This window comes from Hermetia illucens, chromosome 1 (assembly GCF_905115235.1).
Source record: "Hermetia illucens chromosome 1, iHerIll2.2.curated.20191125, whole genome shotgun sequence".
NCBI lineage: Eukaryota > Metazoa > Arthropoda > Insecta > Diptera > Stratiomyidae > Hermetia > Hermetia illucens.
Genome location: NC_051849.1, coordinates 17,387,390 through 17,410,943, shown reverse-complemented (window position 1 = coordinate 17,410,943; position 23,554 = coordinate 17,387,390). Strand labels below are relative to the sequence as shown.

General features: G+C 44.5%; 1 protein-coding gene and 1 long non-coding RNA gene across 2 annotated transcripts in view; one reads left to right on the top strand and one right to left on the bottom strand.

Moving 5' to 3' along the window:
• LOC119661337 (photoreceptor-specific nuclear receptor) overlaps nucleotides 1–21,813 on the top strand; it is a 74,302-nt gene extending 52,489 nt beyond the window's left edge. Inside the window, exons 4-11 of the mRNA XM_038070640.1 lie at nucleotides 4,209–4,323; nucleotides 4,423–4,478; nucleotides 10,497–10,754; nucleotides 10,826–10,909; nucleotides 11,728–11,927; nucleotides 11,999–12,145; nucleotides 21,007–21,341; nucleotides 21,410–21,813. Coding sequence (XP_037926568.1) covers nucleotides 4,209–4,323; nucleotides 4,423–4,478; nucleotides 10,497–10,754; nucleotides 10,826–10,909; nucleotides 11,728–11,927; nucleotides 11,999–12,145; nucleotides 21,007–21,341; nucleotides 21,410–21,434 — 1,220 coding nt within the window. The 3' untranslated portion in view covers nucleotides 21,435–21,813. The remainder of the gene's footprint in view (nucleotides 1–4,208; nucleotides 4,324–4,422; nucleotides 4,479–10,496; nucleotides 10,755–10,825; nucleotides 10,910–11,727; nucleotides 11,928–11,998; nucleotides 12,146–21,006; nucleotides 21,342–21,409) is intronic.
• LOC119661338 lies at nucleotides 10,525–11,641 on the bottom strand. Its single transcript, XR_005250577.1, has 3 exons — nucleotides 11,491–11,641; nucleotides 10,731–10,891; nucleotides 10,525–10,666 (listed from the first exon to the last, which is right to left on the bottom strand). It is a non-coding gene; the product is annotated as an uncharacterized LOC119661338 (long non-coding RNA).
• Nucleotides 21,814–23,554: the final 1,741 nt, after the last annotated feature.

Below are 23,554 nucleotides of genomic sequence, written 5' to 3'. Positions count from 1 at the left end.
CCATATCTATGGCTTTTATGACCCTCGTATTGCAATATTAGCGCAATGTGAGCAGATGCTAGACAGCTTGGTAATGGCTCTAAAGGCCACATTCCTAAAATGTTATGCTGGTGATTTCAACACGTAGGCATCGGGCTGGTTAAACCTAGAGATGAAGATCATGGGCCAAATCCTGCTTGAAAACTTTGTGGAGTTGGACATCGTATTAGCCAAAGTTGGACACGTCCCCGCATTCCGAAGCAGAGGATTAGGTTCGCTTGCCAATCTAACTCACCTCAGTACCTCGTTGGTGACGATGGCCTGGCGAGTAAATGAACGCAATACCCACAATGACCACTAGGCAATCTTTCTCGACATTAGAAATGGAGGCGACAGTCGAATGCGAAAGAGAAGTGTGAAAACCCGGATAGCTTGCTGTCCTACTGGAGCTTTCAAATCAGATTCATTCCTGACAGGTTCAGAAGAAAGTCACGACCCGAAAAGAACGGCGCTGGAAAAGGTGAAACGACTATATCATCGGATAATCAAGTAGGAAACCAGGCTACTGGTGGAGTCAAAAAATCTCGATGTTAAGATCGTTTTGTCTGGGAAGAACGTGACGTTGCCAAAAGCCAGAAGACCAACAGATGGGCAAAGAATGCCGCAATCTTCAAAGTACCCTTAAGAAGGCCATACGGGAAATTAAGCGGATTTTCTACAGAGAGCTGTGCTTCGTGGCAAATACGAACCGTTACGACGTTGCCTACAAGGTTGGGAAAAACAATGATGTTAGGTAGTTTAGTTTAGTTTTGTTTTACTGGGGGGAGCTGCAGCTCCGAGCGCTCAGGCCATTGTTAGGCCCATTGCACTATCCCCGTAAATCGCTTATCGCCTATGGCGTTCGCAGGTTTTAGCGAATCTGAAAACATTCTCCAAAGATAGAGAGTGTGCGGATTCTTTATTAAAGAAAACCTTAGTAAGATGTCTTCGTCGGAGATCTGAGGAGGCCGGGCAGCTGCACATAAAGTGCAGGGCTGTCTCTTCTTTCTCCTCACATCGGCTGCACATAGCCCAATTCACCATCCCAATTTTTTCCATATGGTAGTTAAAGGAGCAGTGTCCCGTTGAAAGTCCTACTGGGATTTTCATGTCCCACTTCTTAAGGGACAACAAAAATACCGCTCTGGCGACCGCAGGTTCTTTCACAAGGATTTTCGCCTGGTGGTAAGAGTTCAAATTTTTCCACTCGGCTAAGTGAATCCCCCTAATTTCACTCTTCAGAATAGACTTGACAGTGGACGGCTGAATGCCAAAAGCTGGTTCCGGCGCCCCCATTGGGGATCCAGACTATCGGCGAGCCAGTCTGTCAGTCTCCTCATTACCAGCGATGTTAGAGTGCCTCGGCACCCACATCAGGAATGTTTCGTTCAGTCGGCCAAGCTTCTGCAGCACCTGATGAGAACTCCACACAGCTCCACCAGCTGAATGGTGCGACCCCGCCATTTTTGTCGCAGACATTCTTCTGCTGCCAATGAAATGATGTAGATCTCCGCCTGGAATATGATCGTCATTTTTCCGAGGGGTGGGGCCAGTTCCATAATTGGATTTTCAGAGAACCCACCGCCTTCTTCGTCGGTGAAGATTATTAAGTCTGTAATCTGAAACGACTCATGGCCATTTATCGACCATTTTCCTCTTTTGGTGACTACTACAGTGTATGTCTTTTCAAAGACGAATCTGGCATGAGAGCTGGATGTTTGTCAAGGAATTTCCAGATAGATACATAACCGTATGAGTCTATATCGTTGGTTGCTTTCCGTTTCAGCTCCAAGTTAATGGGGGTAGATTTTGGGTAGCTTCAAGTGCCGCAGTCGACGTAGTATTGATTGCTCCAGTAATACTTATGCAACCGAGCTTCAGAATCCTCCAAGAGCCATAGCAGAGTATCCATTACCAAAAGCCATAACAGCGGAGAGAGAACACTACCCCTGATGATCTACTAGTCTTTCTTGTCCTTTTAGTTCATCGGTCGGAAGCGTAGGTGGGTATCCCTGGTTTAGGTTTATCATCTTCACATCACGCCCGCTAATTGGAATATAAACGTGTGCTAGGCATGCACGATATATATTCCGAATATGTAGACCCAGGGCATCCATTCCCTCTATTATAAGCGCAGGAATGATGCCACCCGGACTTGTAGACTTATACTTATCGAACGAGTTAAACGCCCAGTTTACTTGCTCCGATGATACTACTTTACATGCCAGATTTCAATCTCGGTTGAGGTCTGCACCTGTCGGCCCCGAAATGAGATTTTGGATGCAGTCTGGGAAGTGCACTTCAAGCAAATGGTTTGCCCTTTCTCCATCGCTTTCTGTGTACCTCCCGTTCTGTAAATGTAAATAACCCAGCTCCTGACTATGTTCTTTAACAAGGATGCACTTCAACTTTGTGGTTGGTTCGAGAGAGTTAGTCTCTTCGCCAGAGCGTTTCCATGATGATCGTTTAGCCGATTTTATGCTCTTCCTTAGAGCCTTTTGTGCCTCCTTATAGCGATAAAAATCATTGCAAGTGACGTGCCCGTGACTCTTCTTGAAATTAATCTCAATTCTTGTTTCACAGCCAACAGTTCGACAGGGGATGACCAAGGAGGAACTACGAGAGATCTGTGGACGAATTCGAAATAATAAGGCTTCAGGATTGAAAGGGATTCCCAGCAAAGGCTTCTAAAATCCGGCTCAGATAGTTCGTGAGCACTTTTGAATCGAGCATGGTGGAAGGAGTGTTCCCCGCTCAGTGGAACAGGCCGAAGCCCCAAAAACTACCTGATGCGCCATCTTCATATTGACCTATCTGTTTTTTTAGATAGTATGGGAAAGATTTTGGAGGTTGAGGAGTGCGAGGAGGAGCGGGTGGATTATTGGAGCGGTGGTATAGGATCTGACTCGGGAAGAATTGGCACCTGGTAAGTGCTGCGCTGTGGTCACGCTGGATGTCAGAAATTTCTTTAACTCGACCAACTGGAGTTGGGTTACAGACACCCTTGTTATACTCTTTGTTATTTAGCTCGGATAACCCAGAGTTACCTCTCGGAGAGTCTCCTTTGCTATGAGACGAACGGCAGACCGAAAGAATATGTTGTGCAAGCAGGTGTTCCCCAAGGCTCCGTACTGGAGCCCGTCCAGTGGAACATAATGCAAGACGGAGTGAAGGCCTTGATGACCTTCACGCATCAAAGGGGCCAACATTGGCCGGTTCTGCTGACATCCTGACGATGGTGGTAATTACGAAGCACCCTGATGACGTAGAAGCTTACGGAAATGAAATCATTCATGTCTTCAAAGCATGGTTACGAATTGTCAAACGGGACCTGGCGGCCGAAAAGACGGAGGCGGTTCTTATTACCAATCTTGGGTGGTAGTCGCGAGGTCGTCTCAAAATCTTTTGCTAGCTTTGTACTAATGAAGGGGGTAAGTTGCTTCCGAAATATATATCTGCATTGAAAAATAAAAATTGTAGTTCGGAGGAAGCTACTGGTCTATCAATTTTAGTTCATATGAGGTTGATTATTGAAGGTCAATGAAGACTACCGCAGAAGTCCTTTCATTGCGAAATAGCGTTGCTTGCTATACTACAAAACTGACTTCTTCAGGCATTCAAACCGGTCACTCGAATATTCAATCAACCCTTATGCAAATTGTTCAGATTTAAGAACGTCATACTCGAACTCACTTTGAACTCCATTGAACATAAGCTGCCCATTATAATCCTGAAAGTGTAAAACATACGTGAGCTCATTAGAATACAAATCATTAGAATTGTAACCAAACGAAACCGTTTACTTCCAAAAGACCAGTCACACTGTGTCCTCCTGTGGACCCTGGCACGCGTCATTTTACCATTTTCACACATTCGCTCCTTCATGCGTCGTCCATTCGCTAGTTAAGGTGGTTTTGCATACGTTCATGATCGATACGCTAGGGGTTGACTCAAGCCCCTTTAATCCCGAACCTTCACTTGGAAACATACGCTAAAGTCACGTGCACTAAGGATGCATAAACAAATCACTTAACGTGGCCAAAAGCAATGAAGACATTATTTCACAGTTAATCAACTTTCAAGTGTGGAAATAAACATATAGATACTTGTATCTAAGACTGAGATTTGAATCTGGGGAAGGAGTGGCATAATTACACAATTTGATGGATTTTTCTCATTGTTTTTTGCAGCCGTGCAGAATGAGAGACAACCCCGCAACACAGCAACTATTCGACCAGAAGCTCTGCGGGATATGGAGCACGGACGGGCTCTGCGGGAAGCCGCTGTGGCCGTTGGCGTTTTTGGGTAAGAATTTTTTAAAAAATGCATACGTTCTTTTTGCCTTCATACAGTTCACCTCTGGTAGCTTAATTGGGTTTTCTTTTCTATGATTTGGTTTCACAGGCCTCCAGTCCTTTTGTCTCCTTCACGATACGCTCCAGGATTGTTAACACCTCCATGTAAGTATTTTTTTCTTCTATCTGTGAGAATATCTTTTTGTTTTATTTTCCATATAAAAAATAATTCCTTTATTCCAGATTTATTTATTAAATTTAGTAATTAATTTCAAAGATCTGATTTAACAACTCCTGCAAATTAGTTAGTAGTTGAGTTTTATCCTTAGATACAACAGCCGGACTTTTTCCTAAATAATTCTTCTACGAAAGATACAACTTCGATATCACTTTTTTACCTGCTTAGTTTTGTACGGCTTTTTTTGGGGGGGTTTTCTGATCCCTTTATGAAAAAGAGATAATTCGGTCTATAATTAAATATGAAAAGAGAGTCTTGACTGGTGAAAGCCAGATGGTATCAGATGCGCTAAGCAGACTGTATCGGGCCATGTATTGCCACCACAAAACACACCTCTGGCTTTGTCCAGCAGTTGGCAATAATAACCAGGGCATACTCTCAAGATCATGGACCAATCAACCAAAAAAATATATTTGAAATTTCAAGCAAAATGGAAAGATATTCGGTTGTCTTTGGAATTGAGGAATTCTGAGTCAAGTGAGAGGTGAGGCAGCGCTTGACGAGTTGCCTTTGCCCAATAAAATCGCAAATCGCTTATTTGTTACAATGGTGAGAAGTTTTTCTGTGGAAAATTGCGTTTTTGGCCTCCCCTGGTGTAGCCCATGGGTTCCGATATTAAGATTCGGAGACGTATTGCTCTGAGATCTTTGAGAAACTAAATTATTCCCGACTCTCGATTATACAATCCAGTAAACTAGTCGCAGTCATACCTTGTTTTCTCTGACAATATAAATATAAGAGGATTTTTGTGCGCAATGAAAGCTCTTGAACGTCAAGCATGATTCTCCGTCGTTCAGAAATGTTTGTAAGCCACTCTAGCCCACAGGTTTGAGAGGAAGTACTAACGTAACGTGATACAACTTCTGCAGGTCACACCTCTCTTGCGTCAACAGTTTTAAATTGGGCCGCGGCGCAACGAAAGTAGCATCTTTTCCGTTAGCTTATCCGTTTAAATTGGCAATAGGTGCGACAGTTAAGCGGGAAGACTCAGATGAAGTTTGTGGAAAAGTAGACAGAATACTGATTAGTCTAAATAGGAAATTTCTTCAGAGACAGCGCTTCCATTACGTGTTAATGCTTTTGATCCACCTACTTGACAAATTTGATTTATAATTTGCTCATACTTCGTTTGCCCTAATGGAATCCTTTCACAGTTTTTTTTTGATATGGATGAAGGTAGAAGTTTTAAAATGACGCGGTCATGCCAAGGTTGCAGGAGTGTATTGGATTTGCAGCCACTAAAAGCATCTTCACTCTTCTGTCTTCATTTCGGCGGGACCACATGAAGTACTACTTGGCGGAGAGAGCTCTTGTCTACACCACGACTTTCAGTTGCGTTTAACAGGCTTGAAGCAGCCTTTTGGCAGTTAGAAATTTTCCCTGACGTCTATAATGAGGTTGTGGGGTCTACCAAAGTCTTATTCTGCAAGTCCACCAGCAGTTCATAGTGACACAGGAAGCCTAATATGAAGACGTTAATGTCCGCTTGAACGAAACGTGACGAAAACGTTTGGTGCCGTCCAAGACTCACGTCCATCTACCTAGGTAGGCCATAGGTGCGGATTAAAGAAGAATTCGCCGCCGACACTCGTAGATTTTGCGGAATTAGGGCATTCGGACGGGGTACAGTGAGAACCGACACCTCAGGGCCCTTGTCGACCAGGAAACAATGTCTCCTTGGGGGTCGACGATTGTAAGACGACGTGGTACTGCGCTTCGAGTAGCCGTCGCCGAGGCACCCAGCGAGCCTAGTTTTTTGTTGCCCTTAACGTGTATCTGGAGGCACATTTAGTCACCTAAGCTCCGTATTTCCGATGGTACCAACAAACCATCGAGCCCGATGAGAGTCTCAGCGTACGACTACCCGAATACCCTTTTCGGGAAGCAAACTTCGACCGTGATTGCGATTGAGATCTACCTCTCGAACGTAAAGTACCAACCGTAATTAAGCTTTGCTTCCTTATTTACTGAGAGGCGTCGAATTAGCTCCTTCTGGCGGACGTACGAGCACTCCTCCAGCACGTCCGAAACCAACCCGATGGTTTCTTCGTCGAGACCGATAAGGGCGTGGTTGAACCGGGCGGCGTCCATCATGACGCCTGCTGGCGCAAATTGCGCTTCTAGTTGTTGGAAGCACGCCGCCAAAAGGGAGGCACTCTAATCGCGACTGCCTCTAGCGGTGGTATCGCGCCTTCCGCGGTCTTCTTCTCGCGCGACATATTCCGGTAGTTTCAGTGAGCGGAAAAAGAAGAGAAGAGCGGAAAACGGCTGTGGCCCAAGAATATGCATCCGTCGACGCAGCAATCTCCACAGCGGACACCGGTGTGGCAGAGATCGGAGGGAGCAAATGTTAAAAAAACAAACTGAAAAACTTCCGCCGACCATAGCGGAATTTAAAAAATATAAAAAAATAAATACATCTAAATCGCCCGAGCCTAACTGCTTGCCACTTAGTGCTAGTATTAGGTAAAACCCGGCACCTGCCGAGATTGTGATAATTCGGAAATAATAATAACTTGGCGTCGAAACCGTTAGTCGTGGGGCGGGGGCGTCTAGGCGCCACGACGCCCAGGAGCATAGCTCCGCCACCTGGAGCTGTTTCGCCACAATCTGTGGTGACCACTTCAGCAGGTTCGCGCAGACAACGGATGAAATGGACTGAAGAAATGAACCTCTTCATCACCCGCTCCTACTACAAAATAACGGTGGGGGCGGGTACAACATCTTACTGCCCCTTGTCGCACCAGAGATTCGTCGAACGTTTCCCGTAATTCGCACACGTGACTGTGCAGCGAGTCGCAGACCAGTACCGCTTTATTACTCGCAGCGACACAATCCCGGCCACCATCAGGGACCGTGTTCGACTTGAGGTCATCGGGGAAACTGGTGACCGAGAGCCAATGGGGCTAGAGGTGGGGGCATCAAGAACGCCACCCCGTACTGCAGGCAACAGTGTCAGTACTCGCCGAAGCACTCTTCTCCATCGTTCAGCTAAGGTTTCCGCTGAGGTTCGGGACGAATTACAAAGAGCGTATATATAATTCTCGGTTATGGATCCTTTTCATAGACGAGGTATTCCCAGGCTCTGTGCATCTCCAGCAACTCCGAGAATTCCATCTCAAATCAATGTTGAGATTGCACCTCAGCTGTGTGCTGATATGTCGCTGCTGCAACTTCAATCACTTGTGTATTGTGGTGCAGTTGTGGCTATCAGATTGCAGTAGGGCCTGGCGTGAATTTTGCGGATGTTACCGAAGAGGAGCCATAAACAGCTCGAAGAACTGGAGGGGCCCAGGTCTGGATCGGGTGCAGAATTTCTGGTATATGAAATTTACTAGCGTACACAGTTGGCTGGCAAACAGCATAAATTAGGTCATGAGTCGGTCGGAGGAATTTCCACCCTTCCTCAATGCGGGGATTACCTACCTTACCCCTAAGAAGGACACGGTGCAGAACCCCGCAGACACAAGACCGATTACTTGCTTACCAACACTCTACAAATTGATAACGTCCATTATTAGTGGAAAGGTCATGCGCACCTTGAGAACAACAACATTCTGTCCGAGGAGCGAAAGGGCTGCCAAGTTGGGTCAAGGGGTTGCAAAGAGCAACTCATTATCGACTCGGTAGTTAGCAAGACAAGCAACTAGAGGCCAAAGAAACCTCTTTAATTGCTATATCGATTATGCCAAGGCTTTTGATAGCGTTCCGCATACCTGGCTAATCGATATCCACCATCAGTATCGCATTGATCCGAAACTAATAAAGTTTTTGGCGACAGTCATGGTAGGGTGGCATACCACCTTATCAGTGCGTACATCTGAGGGTGCTAATACCTCAGAGCTCATCCGTATACGGAGAGATATCTTCCAGGCGGATTCGTTGAGTTTCCTTTGGTTTTGTATGGCACTGAACTCCCTTTCATGGCTACTGAATGAAGCTAGAGGGCATGGTTTTGCAATGAAGTATGGCCTACGTATCAAGTGCGAGCTGGCACACTTGATATACTTAGATGTCATCAAATTGTATGCTGGTACTGACGAACACCTTAGAAGTCTGTTGCGAATAGTAGACATATTCAGCCGCGATATTCGGATGGAATTTGGGTTAGACAAGTGTCGAACCTAAACTATCCGCAAGGGTCATTACGAATCGCATGCCGGACATAGCATTGGTAACCTCCATATCGAAGCTATGACCGAGACAGACTTCCACAATTCGCAAGGAATTCTGCAAGGAATCCATACTCGAGTAAGTGATCTGAAGGATGCTCTGTTGTCTGAATTCAAGCGACGTGTAAAGTTGGTGCTGAAATCGCATCTCTCGGGGAAGAACAAAATAAACGCATTGAATGTATTCGCTTTCCCTTTACTGGCTTATACATACAGAATATTGCCGTGAACGAAAATCGATCTGGAAAAGCTCCAGCGGCAGATACGGACTATGTCCAAATTCCGAATGCGTCATCCAAACTTTGCCGTGTAGCGTATGAACCTGCTCATCACATCGGAGATAGGGGCGTGGTTGACAGGGCGGTGCAACATCACTGTCAAATACATCAAAGAGCAGGCGAGTTCCTGCAGGCAGACTATGGACTGACTCCACGTAACTTGAAGGATCAATCTTTCAATCCTCTGAGTGGGGTGAAGTCGGCCAGCTAAAAATGTATCAGAGACTTATCACTTAATTACTGAAAGTAATCGGTGATTAGAGCAAATTTAATTTCACCGAAGGTACGGCTTAAAATGAATTTGCAGGTGGACAAGGCAAGAGTGTTGACAAAATATCATTCTTGACATTTGTCGACTCAGTGTTGTGTCAGACGTCAGCTATTTCTACGGACATTGAATGCAGCGGCAGAGGCAAATTCACCGATGGTGTGCTGACATTTTTCGTCAAACCATTCGTTCGGTTCGGTTTTCTCAGCAGCTGTTTTGATTGCGTCTTTTAGCTGACTCCGCTTCCCATCAAATTCCTTCGACATCCTGGTGTCTGTTCAGCGTTCGCAAGATTTATTTTTATAATGCTTCGACATATTTCGATGTAATTTTTTCGTTTTTCAATATTGAACCTCATAGCTTCGGTGAACGAGATAGAGTGGCCACTGTCACAATTGCCCCGCGGTATGAGCCTACGTCAAGGATGCTAGATGCAGCTCGTTTTTCAATGAGGACGTAATCAACCTGGTTGAAGATCAACCCATTTGAAGAAGCCCATGGTCTCTTCTGGATCCTAGGGTGAGGGAAACAAGTCGATGAGAAGACCATGTTTCAGCTGGAAGCGTATTCTATGAGCCTGTCTCCCTTTCTCGTTACTTATGACGTGGACACTATTGCCCCAGTAGTTCTACGACCAGTTCGTTTTCGATCTTTGCGTTCAGGTCACCGGGCATTATCTTCACGTCGTCCTTGGACAGTGAATCAAATACTGACTAAAGGTGACCATAGAATTCGTCTTTTACTGAGTCGTCCTTGTTTTCCGTTTGAGCGATTCGATACTCAATTTTGGGTTCCATGACAATTATATACTGTGAACAGGCTGTTAGCCTCTTGAACAACTCCCAACCTGGATGCCCAGTCGACTCATCTCTGCTTTACGTTGAAGCTTGCCGTTTACCCTATTGTTTGCTGCTTTTCGTTGTGGAGGGAGGGGGGGGGGGGTTAAAGTCGTGGTGGTAAGAGGAAGACTAGGCCCTAGAGCTGTAGGTGTTTAATCAGCGTGCATTACCCAGGTATTTGTTGAGAAATGCAGTGTCGATAATGCCTCCCCCTGAGACATATTCTACCTTTCAATCCCTTGAACAATTTGACTAAGAATGAACTTTGGGAGTGCGAAATTCGCTCAGATACTTAGATATCTTAGTAAATGGATAAAATATTATATAATATTTACATAAAATTACGGCAATTTAAATATTAAATAGTGTTTATTTCTACGTATTTTAGCTTTAAACGGGCTTCCCACATCACAACTGCTACATCATAGTCAAATCTCTACGTCAATGCATCTAACATCGAGTCTCTCCCACCATACATCGTCCTTCGCATTCAGTAACGGAAGCTCCATGCATGCGAATAACAACAACAATAATACAAGTAACAACAACCACACAGACCTAGGTAGTAACAATATTTCGACGTCAGCAAATTCGAGTAGCACGTCAATTCCCGCCAACTCACCTGTAAATAATGAACAGAGTTCAGGTATGTGACATACAAGCAAATATCCTTTCATGTTTATCGAATTCATTCCGCATTATCTACATCTCGTGCAGTAAACGGATTAGATCAGAAACACAACCATGGAAGCGTCTCGTCTGTTGGCTCGGCAAGTCCTCTACCTGCAAATGACAACGATGGTAATTATAATTTGAATCCTTTTCGATGAAATTAGGTTTCCTTGGTTTATGTAACCAAATAAACAAATCCATTTGAAGTGAATTAGTCAGTTGGCTCCGGTATCCTTTCCATTCAGAGCAGATGATATGCGAGGACTCTCCAGGTTCCAATCTTTTTCCTGCTTCGCTGATCCTTTAATTTTCCGAAAATTTGCATATATTCAGTCATGATATTTGATTACAAGGAAATCTCCTTGAATCCGAGATAAAAATCCTTGGCAGCCGTTAAAAAAATGCCCTCTCCCTTGGGAGCTCTCTCCGCTTCCAATATGCGGTTTGGTTCGTCCTCTCCTCCCGCTTTTATGCGACTATGCGACCACATAACTCATTTTAAAATGAAAAATAAAAATTCAATCAACGAAAAGCTTTTCCGGATTTCGAATCAAAAAATATGAAATCGAGCGTTTTTGAATCGTTTAAATTGCACAAATACACACACAAATTTCAATATCCGTGGGTAATAAAATTTGAATAAGTTGATTGAAGAAAAGCAGGAGGGTGAGGGCTTGGAAAAAATATAGTGAAAGGAAGAAGATAGTCACAGAGTCCTGGATTGGATTGGATCACGAATGCACGAATCTTTGTAGTTTCCCGGGACCGGGGTTGAAAAACTGTTCAAGTTTCTGACAATGTTGTTATGGATGTGGTGAATAAATAAATATTATTTGAATTTGAATTCGATATGTTTGTGGTCGTGTGTGATATTGATGGGATTATATATGCACGTATGTGGCTGGAAAATTCATTCAAAAAATGATAAATGACTTTTATTTTTGCAGACGACTCCATTGATGTAACGAACGACGAGGAGCCGGAGCGAACCAGTGTTAATCCACTTTCAGTTCCTCATTTCATGTCCAGTTCGATTTATGGACATCCTCAAGAGACTGTTTACGAAACGAGCGCAAGACTTTTATTTATGGCTGTGAAATGGGCGAAAAATTTGCCTAGTTTTGCTAGTTTGGCATTTCGTGATCAAGTAAGTGGAAATGGCTCAATTGGATTTGAAGGAGTTCGATGTATCCTTGCTTTGCTTTGGTCACTTTTTAGGTAATACTTCTGGAGGAATCCTGGTCGGAATTGTTTCTATTGAACGCAATTCAATGGTGCATGCCACTTGATCCTTCAACGTGTGCCCTGTTTTCTGTTACGGAACATTGCAATAATATAAATAATAATTGCGTTTCAAAGAGTGAGGTGAGTATAGCCCTGATAAAAGTTTGTTAAGATTTAGATTCTTTATTGCAAGATTTTTTCATTATCTCAACGCAAGTTGCTTTCATCTTTTGGATATGAGGGAAGAAACCTTTCAATTCCAGGGTCCCAAGGGTCTCCATATATATATAACCCAAGGATCTAGAAATCAACCTTAGGGTGCGGTAGCCCTACCCAGCATCACTTCCAGACTTTCTTTTTCTCAGTGAATCTAGCACAATTGAAAGAGACATGCTCTGGTTCCTCTGGGATGCCACCACAGCTGGGACCATTTGGCGAAATGCCCAGTTTTACCCTATACACTATTTTATGAATAGATATCTTTTGCGACATCCTTCATACCCCGTGAGATTGCATTTGATCTCTCCGTGCCTTCCCTGCATCCAGTACCTAACGCTGAGACTCAACTTTTTGCTTTTACGAGCCAAGTTTTCATATTGAGTCGCTCTAGGTCACTCCAGGAGTCATAAATATAACTTATCATCCGCGAAATGTTTTGCAACTACGACCACCCTAGGTAATTGATGTAACCCATCACCGGGATCTCCACTGAAACGTAGTCCGAGCCCAGGGCCCTGTAAAAAAACCCTGGATGCGGGTCCATAATCGAACGAACACCTCCTTCATCCTAAAAATGTGTCAACAAGCACAGCCAGGTAACTTGGTGCACCAATCGTCACCAAATAAGATATTTTTATTAGAGTCCAATTGGCCGAGTTCAATGCTTTTGCAAATCAACGGTAGCCAGTCCGCAATACTTGCTAGTTCTTACCTTTCCGTGTATCGCATTTCCAGGCAAGCAGGTGTCCAGTGTAATGGCTTCAATGGTTGAACTGATTATCTGGTTGCTGAATTGTCTATCGAATGATCCTCCCAGACTCTCTACAGCAAAGAGCCAGCATTTCTCCATAGTATTCAATAGGCATGTAGGTTTACATCAAGAGCGTTACCTATAATACAATGATTCTTTTGTTCATCATTTCCACATCCCAGAAAAGGTCTTATTCACTGAGCTTGCGAAAAACAACTCCACAAAAATGTTTATCCTCGACTTACCAGCTGAGGACTTTTGTTTGGTATACCGTCAACACGCAATGCTTTGTTACCTCGCAACCCCTTACAAAGTTTCAGCATTTTTTTGATATTCCTGCGAATATTACGGGGATATCTAAAGGTATTTAAAGGCGGTTTCCGCTCCTGTCCTTCTGAGGAAATTAGCCCTGAACAATTTTCAGAAAGAGATCCGGACTTGTAATTGACGAAGTTGCCTGACCTTTGAATCTTCTCATTTTAACTCAATAGGCGCTTCCCCATGGGATTATATCCACCTCTGCACAAGGTTGTTTGAAATAGTCCTCCTTGCTTCGTTATATAGTTACTTTGACATTTCCAAAGTTGCCTAAAGGCATTCTCCTTCTTCCCTTGAGCAGTCTTATCCATTGCTTTTAGAGTGGCTCGTCTTGGTAACGTGCTGCCTGAAGATCAGACCGTTCCCCTTTTCATCAGCAGTTGGGCCTTCTGCTGAGTAAAATTTAAGGTCTTGGCATCGTTTATTCGTAAGCCGTCCCGGTACACTCCGTGATATGGATGCCTCTTCCCGATGGCATATCTGGGCTTGGTGTAACCAATCCTCCATGTATGTTTTCTCGTCAATTGCTTTCAGGCCTCAGGATCGGGTAATAGTGTTTACGAATGTTTCGGGAGATATTATAAGCTTGCGAAGGACTGACTAAGTCAGGTCCAAAACCAAAACAGACCAGGGGGGGTACAGTATGTATAAATCCAAACATCATTAACTAATATGAAATCGCGAGGGCTTTCAAAAGACACCAACTTATTGAAATCGTAAGAGAATTTCCCCATTCTGTGCGTCACGCATTGAAGGCATCGGAAAGGAATTTTTGGTCTCTGCCCTACTTGCACTACTTAGCAGCCGCGGGCCTAAGATGACGAAGGCTTACAAGCTGTGCCAAGTCAAGGAGAATTTGGCCCGCTTATAACATAGCCCGATCACGAGAGCTCCTGTGCCAGATGCGTGCAGAGTGCATGATAATGGCGGGCTGCACGGGGCACTGGCCCATAGGGGATCATGCCGCTGGGCTCGGCCTACCCTACAAATCGCTTTGTTGAAGCTGCGGAGGAGGAAGGGAAACCCTCATTCACTTTCTCTACGATTGCCCAACTCTGGCTAGAGTCAGGCTGTGGACACTGGGTAAACCATTCTTTGGGGACCTCAGAGAGATTTCTAGCTGAAGGGTCGGAGAGCTGCTTTCCTTCGTGAATGCTACGGGCTGGCTCTGAAAATCTGAGTCGGCTGGACTCTGCCTCCTTGCTTCCACAACAACAGTCGCGGTCTTAGGAGTTTGTGGCATCAAAACGGTGCACCAAAACGCTAATTGGGCTCCTCGGAGCGGCCCCTGATACCTACCCTACCTCCGTGCCCTTTTGCATCCGGATTCAGCTTGTCTAACGTATCCTTGGTTCAGCCGAAGGGACGTTTAGAGAAGCAAAGCGAATGTAGCTGTATATTCTGCTGTTTTTGCTCCTACAAAGGTTGTTTCACACAAATCTGTACGGTTTGGAAGCCGTGTGCCCACAACGTCGCCCGATCTATAAGTTCGGCTACCCATACGTACCCTGCATTATTACTAAGGCTGTTATAGCCATTTGTACCTCCGATTCGTTGGTGGTTTATGAGAGCAGTCTTCACCGACCCTACAAGCTGATCTAACTCAACCTTATTTTTTTCGCTACTGTTAAAGGCACTTTCGATCTCAGGGCACTTGACGTCTCCAACAGCATGCTGGCTATCATTTCTTCATTGATGGAGTTGAAAATCTTATCTTAGAAGCACACTACCGCTGCAGGCTGCAGCGGTTTAGTTGCTGAGATAATTACATTTCCAGATTTTATACGGAGTAGTGAAAGTGGATCGAGCATTAGCATTACCCTTAATCTGTTAGAAACGTGCAGTTCGGTACCACCGTCGGCAGAAACCGTATGAAGATGTATAAATTGATCTTATCTTAGAAGGACACTACCACCCACGAAAACCAACTGTACTTTCTCCTTCCTATTTTCTCGCGAAACTACCGCAGAGCATTACTTCACGGGGAGGGCTGCGCTTTAAGTGAATTAGCCTTCCGCTTTTCGCGTCAACTGGTAGTTAATCTCGCCGTCTCGTCGCTGACTCCACTCTTCAATTCATCCAGCAGCCCCTCTGCATGTCATCCCACCGTTGGTGTTACTTTTTCAGCGAATCCCTCCTCACTGCCTTTTGTTATTCTGTATCCTTTTCAGTCAGATTCATTCTCCTTTTCTCGTGCAGACAGTGTACCTCACTTGCCAGAGTGTCCATTTCCGCTGCCACCACTAAGCGGTAGGTCATGTTTACCCTCCTCAGGTTGCTCTCATACGATAGCTCTTTTCCCCAAATAATAGTATAGAGCGAACTACTCCAGCCATATGTAGTCTGTGGTATTTCCCGCTTTCTCACAGATATAGTCCAGGTGTCCCTTGATATTGATATTCAATTCAATGATCACCCCCGGGAGAACAAGCACCCCACTGTACATCCCGTTCCTCAGGAGAGGACCCAACATTGAGCCTTGTGATACTCCTACTGTAACGGTGTACTGTCGATTGCGGAGAGATAATTTTCGAGGAGTAACTAGGGACACCCGTTTTAGCCAAAGAAAATTTTTGACGTCCGATGTCAACACTGCACTGCAGTTGTTAGACGTCATCGAGTCTATAGCCAACTTCAAAACCACGTCTAGGGCGACGATCGTTGAATGAGCTCGACGAAATCTAAATTGTCGCTCCTCTATGACAGTTAGAAGTATATTATAGGTTATCCTTTTGTGTGTCTAGGTATCAACGGTGCCATGACCGCGACATCCGGGGCAGCTCTGAGTGTATTACTCAACTTGCAGCCGGTGGATTAGATTAGATCTATGGGGAAACAATGGACCTGGAGGCGAAGAGCATTGGAAGACTTATTGGGAGAACTGAATTCAGTTTTCGCAATGCCTTCTGATTCTCGAATCGCCATACATCTGTTTGGTAGAAGATATGAGGTTATCTTGAAACGAAGGGGAAACTGGGACGAACTAGAAGCATGCATGTCAGGATATGTTGACGTGTTCTACAACGATGGCTCAAAAATAGAACAGAGTTCTGGGGCAGAAGTATACCTCTCGAATAAAAATGAGAAGTGGACTTTTCCCTTGGAACAATATACAGCGATCTTTCAGGCTAAAGTGTATGCGATCCCAAGGCAAGGCAACTTGGATGAATGACGAGCGCGATGGTCAAGCTGCATTGAAGGCGTTGAGTAGTCGTTTGATTATCGATTGAACTCTATTTCTTAATTCTATACAGTGGAACTACTCTGGGTACCCGGTCATTGTGGTGTATAGGGAAATGAAATCTCGGATGCTTTACGGTAAGAGAGTTCAATTTCCGCCATGCCAGGAGCGGAACCAGCATTTGGGGTGTCAGCAGTATAGGCTGATGTTGTTATCAAAAATTGGGAACAAACTTTACATAATGACAGGTAGCAGAGCCTTAATACTACTAAACACACCAAACTCCTCTTGTCAGAACCAAACAAACATAGGGCAAAGTTCATCCTGTCGAGAAGCAGTAAAACTTGCAAAAATATTGCAGGCATTTCACCTGACTCTAATTTACTAGCGTGGCATATGTTCAGAATAGGAATTTTCCAAGATGATACATGTCCATCCTGTAATGAGGAAGCGGAATCCACGGAACATTTTTTATGTGAGTGTCTATCTATGGACGCATCAGGCATCAGATTTTTTTGGTTCTGATGTGCTACAACTGCAGCGGGTAGCATCAGATCTACTAACGAAAATCCTGCGATACATAAACAAATCGGGGATATATCGTTAGACGGGGGAATCGAGTACTATGGACCACTAAAGTCTGAGTGCTAAGACGCTTTGCCTCCCCCTACCTCAAAAGACACACACACAGTTCTTGATACTGAGGATCAATTTTTCTCCTGTCCGAGTGCCAAGCCATCATTTTTCAGCTACTTCTTTGGAGCAGAGTTTCTCTCAGATAGATACAACTCAACTTCCGCTAGATGTTTGGAAATTTCTGTCATTCCTGTGTCATCGATAGAACCCACTATCGTGGCCTCCTCAGCAACTAAAATTTGAGGACATCATTATGGTCTATAATGCAAAAGTGGTCCCAGCACAGCGACCCATACAACACTTGTGGGGTATACCACGTTAACTACATTTACGCGCCATCGTTCGCGGTTTCCTAAAATGCGTTACAGCCCCCCACGATTTCCTGAGACCCTTGTATTCTTTCTCTACTGTTCTTCGCTAAGTCTTCTTGAGGTGACCCACTGGCCGCACCTCTAGCACTAGCACAGAACAGTCTTAATTTGATCTTAGTGTTGAGATTTTAGACACGGCTCCGAAAGTGGATATAACGCTGATAATCTGTCGGAAACATCCAGTACGGTACCACTGTCGGCAGAAACCATGCTTTATAGATGTAAAAATTGATCCGACATCTTCGTTGCTCTGCTCATTAATGCAAACAGGAAGGTACGACGACCCGTCAGCCTGAGAACCATGATTATGTTCGTTTTTATCTTCAGTCCGACTCTACTTGCCTCTCTTTCCAAACCCAGAACTATTTGGCCGAGGTTCGTGGTCCGGTGGGAGAGCCAATAAATCTCATAAGCGTATTGATGGAAGATGTCATCGTTCATTGAACTCCTCCACGTCTTCTGAACAAGGCAGTATGATGAACGTGATGATGATGAACAACAAGAACAAATAATATCGGTGACAGAATGTAATCCTGGCGGACTCCGCTTATGACCTCGAGATTTCCGGAAATTTTAATGCCGCACCTACGTAAAGTACTCCAGATACACTCCCTGCTCATACTATCGAAAGCTTTTCGAAATCGATGGAGAACAGATTCAGCAAAGGTTGGTGATGTGGACGCTACAGGAGGATCTGGAGCGGAAACCAGCCTGCTCTCAGTCTATCAAGCTTTCGAGTTGTTCTTTGATGAGTTCCAGAATTATTTTAGCTATTATCTTTGCAACAGCAGGGAGCACGCAGACACCCTTCCAATTGTCATACTTAAAACCGGGTGCCTTTTTTTCTAATCTTAATGATCATCCTCTTCTTCGACTCTCTGCAGACGGTCTCGGATTCCCAAGATTTCCATTTGAGTGGGAGCTCCAGATCTACAGTCACTGCAGGTGTAGCGATAAATGACTCTGCGGGGATACGATCAAGCCCAGCGGCTTTACTTCGTTTGAATGCATTGATAGCCGAAATTATTTCTCTTCTACTTGGAGGAACAGTCCGTATCCGGTTGTTTCGGTGAGTAGCTATTTCATCCACAAGAGGAGGAGACTGTTCGGATGTAATATAATTAAGGGCCTTGGTGAACTGTTCTTTCCACCTTTTCAATTGTTCATTATCATGGATTAGAAGTCGATCGTTGGCGTCCTTCACAGAACCATCCACCACTACATGCAACCTCTTCGGGATGCGGTATACATTTCTGAAATTATTTTGATCCACGGTCTCTTCTGCTTCCCTGACCAGCGCAATAGCCAATTCTCTTCTGTCACGACATACACTATGCTGAACTTATCGAGATTTCACTCAGTATCGGAGTTCGGACGAGTCACGCCAGCCAGCGGTCAGAAGAGCCGTCAACCCCTTCCGTTCATCGATCCACTTCCACGACTCTAAGGTCAGCCTTTTCGTCGACGGGGCTGAGGACCTGTGCAGCCCCGAGAAAAAAGCATTTTTGATGGCGGCCCAACGCTCATTGATACTCTCGGGAGCGATACTCAGTAGATCTGCTCTCCCACTCTCGAGCGACAGCCGGGTCATACAAGCAGTTGATGTTGAATTTTGATTACTATGGTCGCCAACATCGTGCTTCCCCATCACATGTCCAAGCAAGGTGTTGTCAGATCCCACCTTGGCAATGAGATCATCCATCACGATCACAAGGAAGCTTCCCCTGAACCGCGTTTTATTGCTCTTAGAAAGCATCCTTCTCCACTACATCAGAAGTCGTATTGGCATTGTGAGTTTCGCATTGAATTTGTCGTTCTCTTTCATTTCTTTGCAAGATTTTGGGTGACACAGTCTAATTTCTATTTTATCAAAATCGATTCAATGTCTGTCGGTCGTTTTCATTGTATTTTTGTTTTCTTTCATCGTTCGAAGTTCGAGAGGTTTGAAACTTACTGCTATTCCTGTCATGTGGTTATATAAGACTCCTGCTCACTAGAACCACCTTCTTTTCCTTCGACTCTCCCCATGGAAGTGCTACAAATCATTACATAGCGAGATCGGATCAATTCTTAACTGCGACTCATTATGGCTCGCTCTCTTTTCCGCTTTCTTCGCCACTCTTCCTGCTTAAGCTCTTGATGACGCTTTTCTACACGTCTGGCCTTAAAGCTCTTGTTATCGCTATTGTTATCGGTCCACTACCTCCAACCAGCTTGACTTTACCAACTTTGTCGCCAAATGTCTAAATTCACGGCAAGAAGTGCATACCATTTACGCTGACTTCGCTAAAGCCTTCGACACTGTAAATCACAAGATACTTCTATCCAAACTCTCGTCCCTAACCGTTCCCATACCACTTGTTTTATGGCTTGCCTCTTACCTTTCCAACCGATCCTGCCGCGTCTCCTTTGACGGCTGTACTTCCCGGTCCTTCTCTCCCTCTTCTGGCGTCCCACAGGGATCTATTCTGGGTCCTTTGTTATTTTTTATTTTTTATTGAAGGTCGCCCCCTCCTTACTTGTCCCTGTTTGCTCTATGCAGACGACCTTACCAAATCCGATAGCTTTGCGGGAGCGCTGGTCCCTATTTGCTTGCTTAATTGTCAGTGAGTGACTTCTAGTGACATATTTGCTGACTTCGCAGCTCATACTCAGCGGCCATTGCTATTTCGTTGCTTGTAGAGGTTGCTTAATGTGCGAGTCCCTGCAAACTCCGCTCGTTTTGTTTTTCTACTATACCTGAACATGTGATTGGTTGGTTTCAAGGGGGTAGATTTTGCTATCTGCTGGTTTTTCAGGCATTTGTTATTATATTCATTAATGATCGCCTAGTTTTTAACGTTATCCTTTTTGACACGTTCATGGACTGTATCGACCTGTCTATTTCTCGCAATTTTATTGAGATTATGAATAACTTTCGAACGCTGGCTTTTGAGCTGAACTTCTGCGGATTTCCATTTCTTCGTTGGTTTCTGGTAGGTGGCATTCTGACCGCTTCAGGGAGGATTTCCGACGGTGAGGGTTTTGAGGCAGGAGTACTATGGCTGGTGCTTGCTACGTTCAATTGGAGGACAGCGGTTTTCAAAACGGCTTGCCACCTCACTCTCCTAAGTCCTTGTCATTGGTTACAGTACAGGAGAGCTATAGCTGACATCATTATACAGCCTTCGACAGTCAGTGCCTCCTGGGTGGATGCAAAAAGACCACCCTCCAATGATGCACCTATTATCATTACTTCTCCTTCTTTTATGGTTGTCCATTCTTTGAAACTTGAGTTTATGTCTCGGTTCCAGGACTAATCCGGAAAAAAATCCGTCCTGGCTAGCCCGGCCATTAGTATAACGGTCTGAATTGAAATCTAAAGTGCTCAAGATATCCAGAGTCCACGTACTTTCTCGTCGGGCATTCTGGGATGATGGGTTGCAGTGTATAGAATGACTCACATGTGGTATCTGCAGTCAGTCTATATTATCGAGGACTTTGACCTTTAACACTAAATTAACGCTCTACATTTTCTTTATTTCAGATCGCTGCTGATATAAGAACCCTTTACGACACCTTGTGCAAATTCAAGGCAGTTCTCGTCGACCCGGCCGAATTCGCCTGCCTCAAAGCGATCGTTCTCTTTCGACCTGAAACGCGCGGTCTCAAGGACCCGGCTCAAATCGAAAACCTTCAGGATCAAGCGCACGTTATGCTCTCTCAGCACACTCGAGCTCAATTTCCCACTCAAATTGCCCGTTTTGGACGCCTCCTCTTGATGCTGCCCCTGCTCCGGATAGTGAACTCGCACAAGATCGAGTCGATCTACTTTCAACGAACAATTGGCAACACACCAATGGAAAAAGTGCTGTGTGACATGTACAAAAACTAAATTCTAGACAAAATTCATTGTGGTCGCTAATTCAAAGTTATTGTTGATATTTTAGGTGTTCCAACAAGAAACTTACATAAAGATACTTACATACATACAATAGTACTCGTAATGCATGCATGCTAGTCAGAAATACATAAGTCGCTTTACACCACCCACACTTAATTCCGAGCGTCACAGACTCAGTAGAATCCTAAGGAAATTCGAAATTCAAGAAGAAATCTCGGAAGACAATGTGGAGCTGTACATTTACCAGATATTACCATCTATTGACAAATTTAGAGATTGTATTGAACTATTCAAGGGTTAGATTACGATATGGCAAACGATCAATGTGCTTTAATTTATTGAATTTTTATTTTAATTTTTGGAAATGTTAGAAACCCTGTTTTAAGTTGTAATGTGTGTTTCAAGTACGAGCCTTAAGGATGTTTTCGTTTGTTCTACAAACTACCATTAACTACTTGGTGTAAGCCGATTAAAAGGAAAAATAAATGCTATATGAAGAATTGTAGTTGCTACTTTAATTTTGAACCCTTTTCGTGGAAGCCAACACCAAGTGGATAAAACAAGGTAACACGTAACTTATGAGTGAATCATATGCAAGTCATAAGATAAAGATAAAGTTGATGGAACTGTCTAGAAAACTGCGCTGGAACATGACCATCGAGTACTTTTTAAATTCTAAAAAAAAGGTTGCTGGCTTAAATCTTTCGTTTTCGAAAACATGATCTGAATGAGATAGAATAATTTTTTTGAATGAGGTAAAAGTTTCAATGGTTGGTTTCATTATTAAGGTTTTGTGCACGCTATGTACGCAACCGCACTTTTCAAGTCTCCTCTGCCTTTTGCAGTGTGTTCTGGATAGATGCGATCATGGGGTTGATCGCATTCCAGTCTTCCAGACACGCTAACATTCTTCGCACCTGATTTTTTGGCACAGGTACCTCTCCCAGAGTCTCCTCTAGGTTCTTCCTTTCTTCCCCAAATCCTGGACAGTGGAAGAATACATGCTCTGGGTCCTCTGGGACTCCATTGCAGTTCGGACAATCGGGTGAGGTATCTGGTTCAAACCTGATATCGTCCATGCCCCGTGAGAAACCGGCAAGATTATATTATAATTAATCTCACCGTGCCATCTCTGCAACCACTCCATGATGGCAGGGATGAGCCTGTGTGTCCACCAACTCTTTCCCGAGCTCTTGCCATCTATTTACAGATCTCTCCCTTTCGGTGCTCTTCATTTGCGATAAAGGGGAGGTAGACTTTGCATTGTATATATTCGACATCTCATCTGTCAAGATGTCAATGGGAATCATTCCAGAGATGACGAATGTTGCATCATCTGAGACAGTCCTGAATGACAAGCACACCCTTAGGGCTATTCTTCTGTAAATTGCACTCAGTTTGTTAGCGTTAGATGTAACCTGCAATGCCTTGCTCCAAATTGGAGCTGCGTAGAGCAGGATCGAACTCACTACCCTAGCTGCAACCTGCAACCTGGAAGCATGACGTGGCCCTCCCACGCATTATCCTTGCCAGGGCCACACTTACAGTGAATGCTTTGTTATAAGCATACTGTGCGTATTGCTTATAGCTGAGCTTTCCGTTTGTCATGACTCCCAAGTATTTGATGGCAGGCTTAAAAGTAATGATATGTTTCCCAATTTGAATACGGGTATAATTTCTTTTACGGCGCTTGGTGATGAGGACCGCTTCCGTTTTTTCCTCCGCAAGTATCAGACCAGAACTCTCTAGCCAACCCTTAGCAGCACTGATCGCTTCGCATGAGTATAACTCAGCATCTTCGAGATCCATTGCGACTACAACCAGCGCTATATCGTCGGCGTAACCCACCGCCATGTCTTCCTCCGGAAGGGGAAGATTAAGTACATCTTTGTACATGAATTACATAAGCTCCAAAGGCTGGCTTGCGTGTGTATCAGTGGGGCAATGAGGACATGCCCAACGGCATCCCTGGAGGTCCTTCTGGGATTAACCCCTCTCCATCTGCACATACAGTCCAACCAGGTGAACTCTAAACTGGTATGGGAATGCCTTGAGAGACTCAATACATTCGGCTCGTCCAACAAGGTCTGGATCCTTTGGGTTCCAAGCCATGCTGGGTTGGAAGGCAACGAGGCAGCGGACGAACTAGCCAAGAAGGGAGCAGGGACGCCGTTACACGGGCCAGAACCCT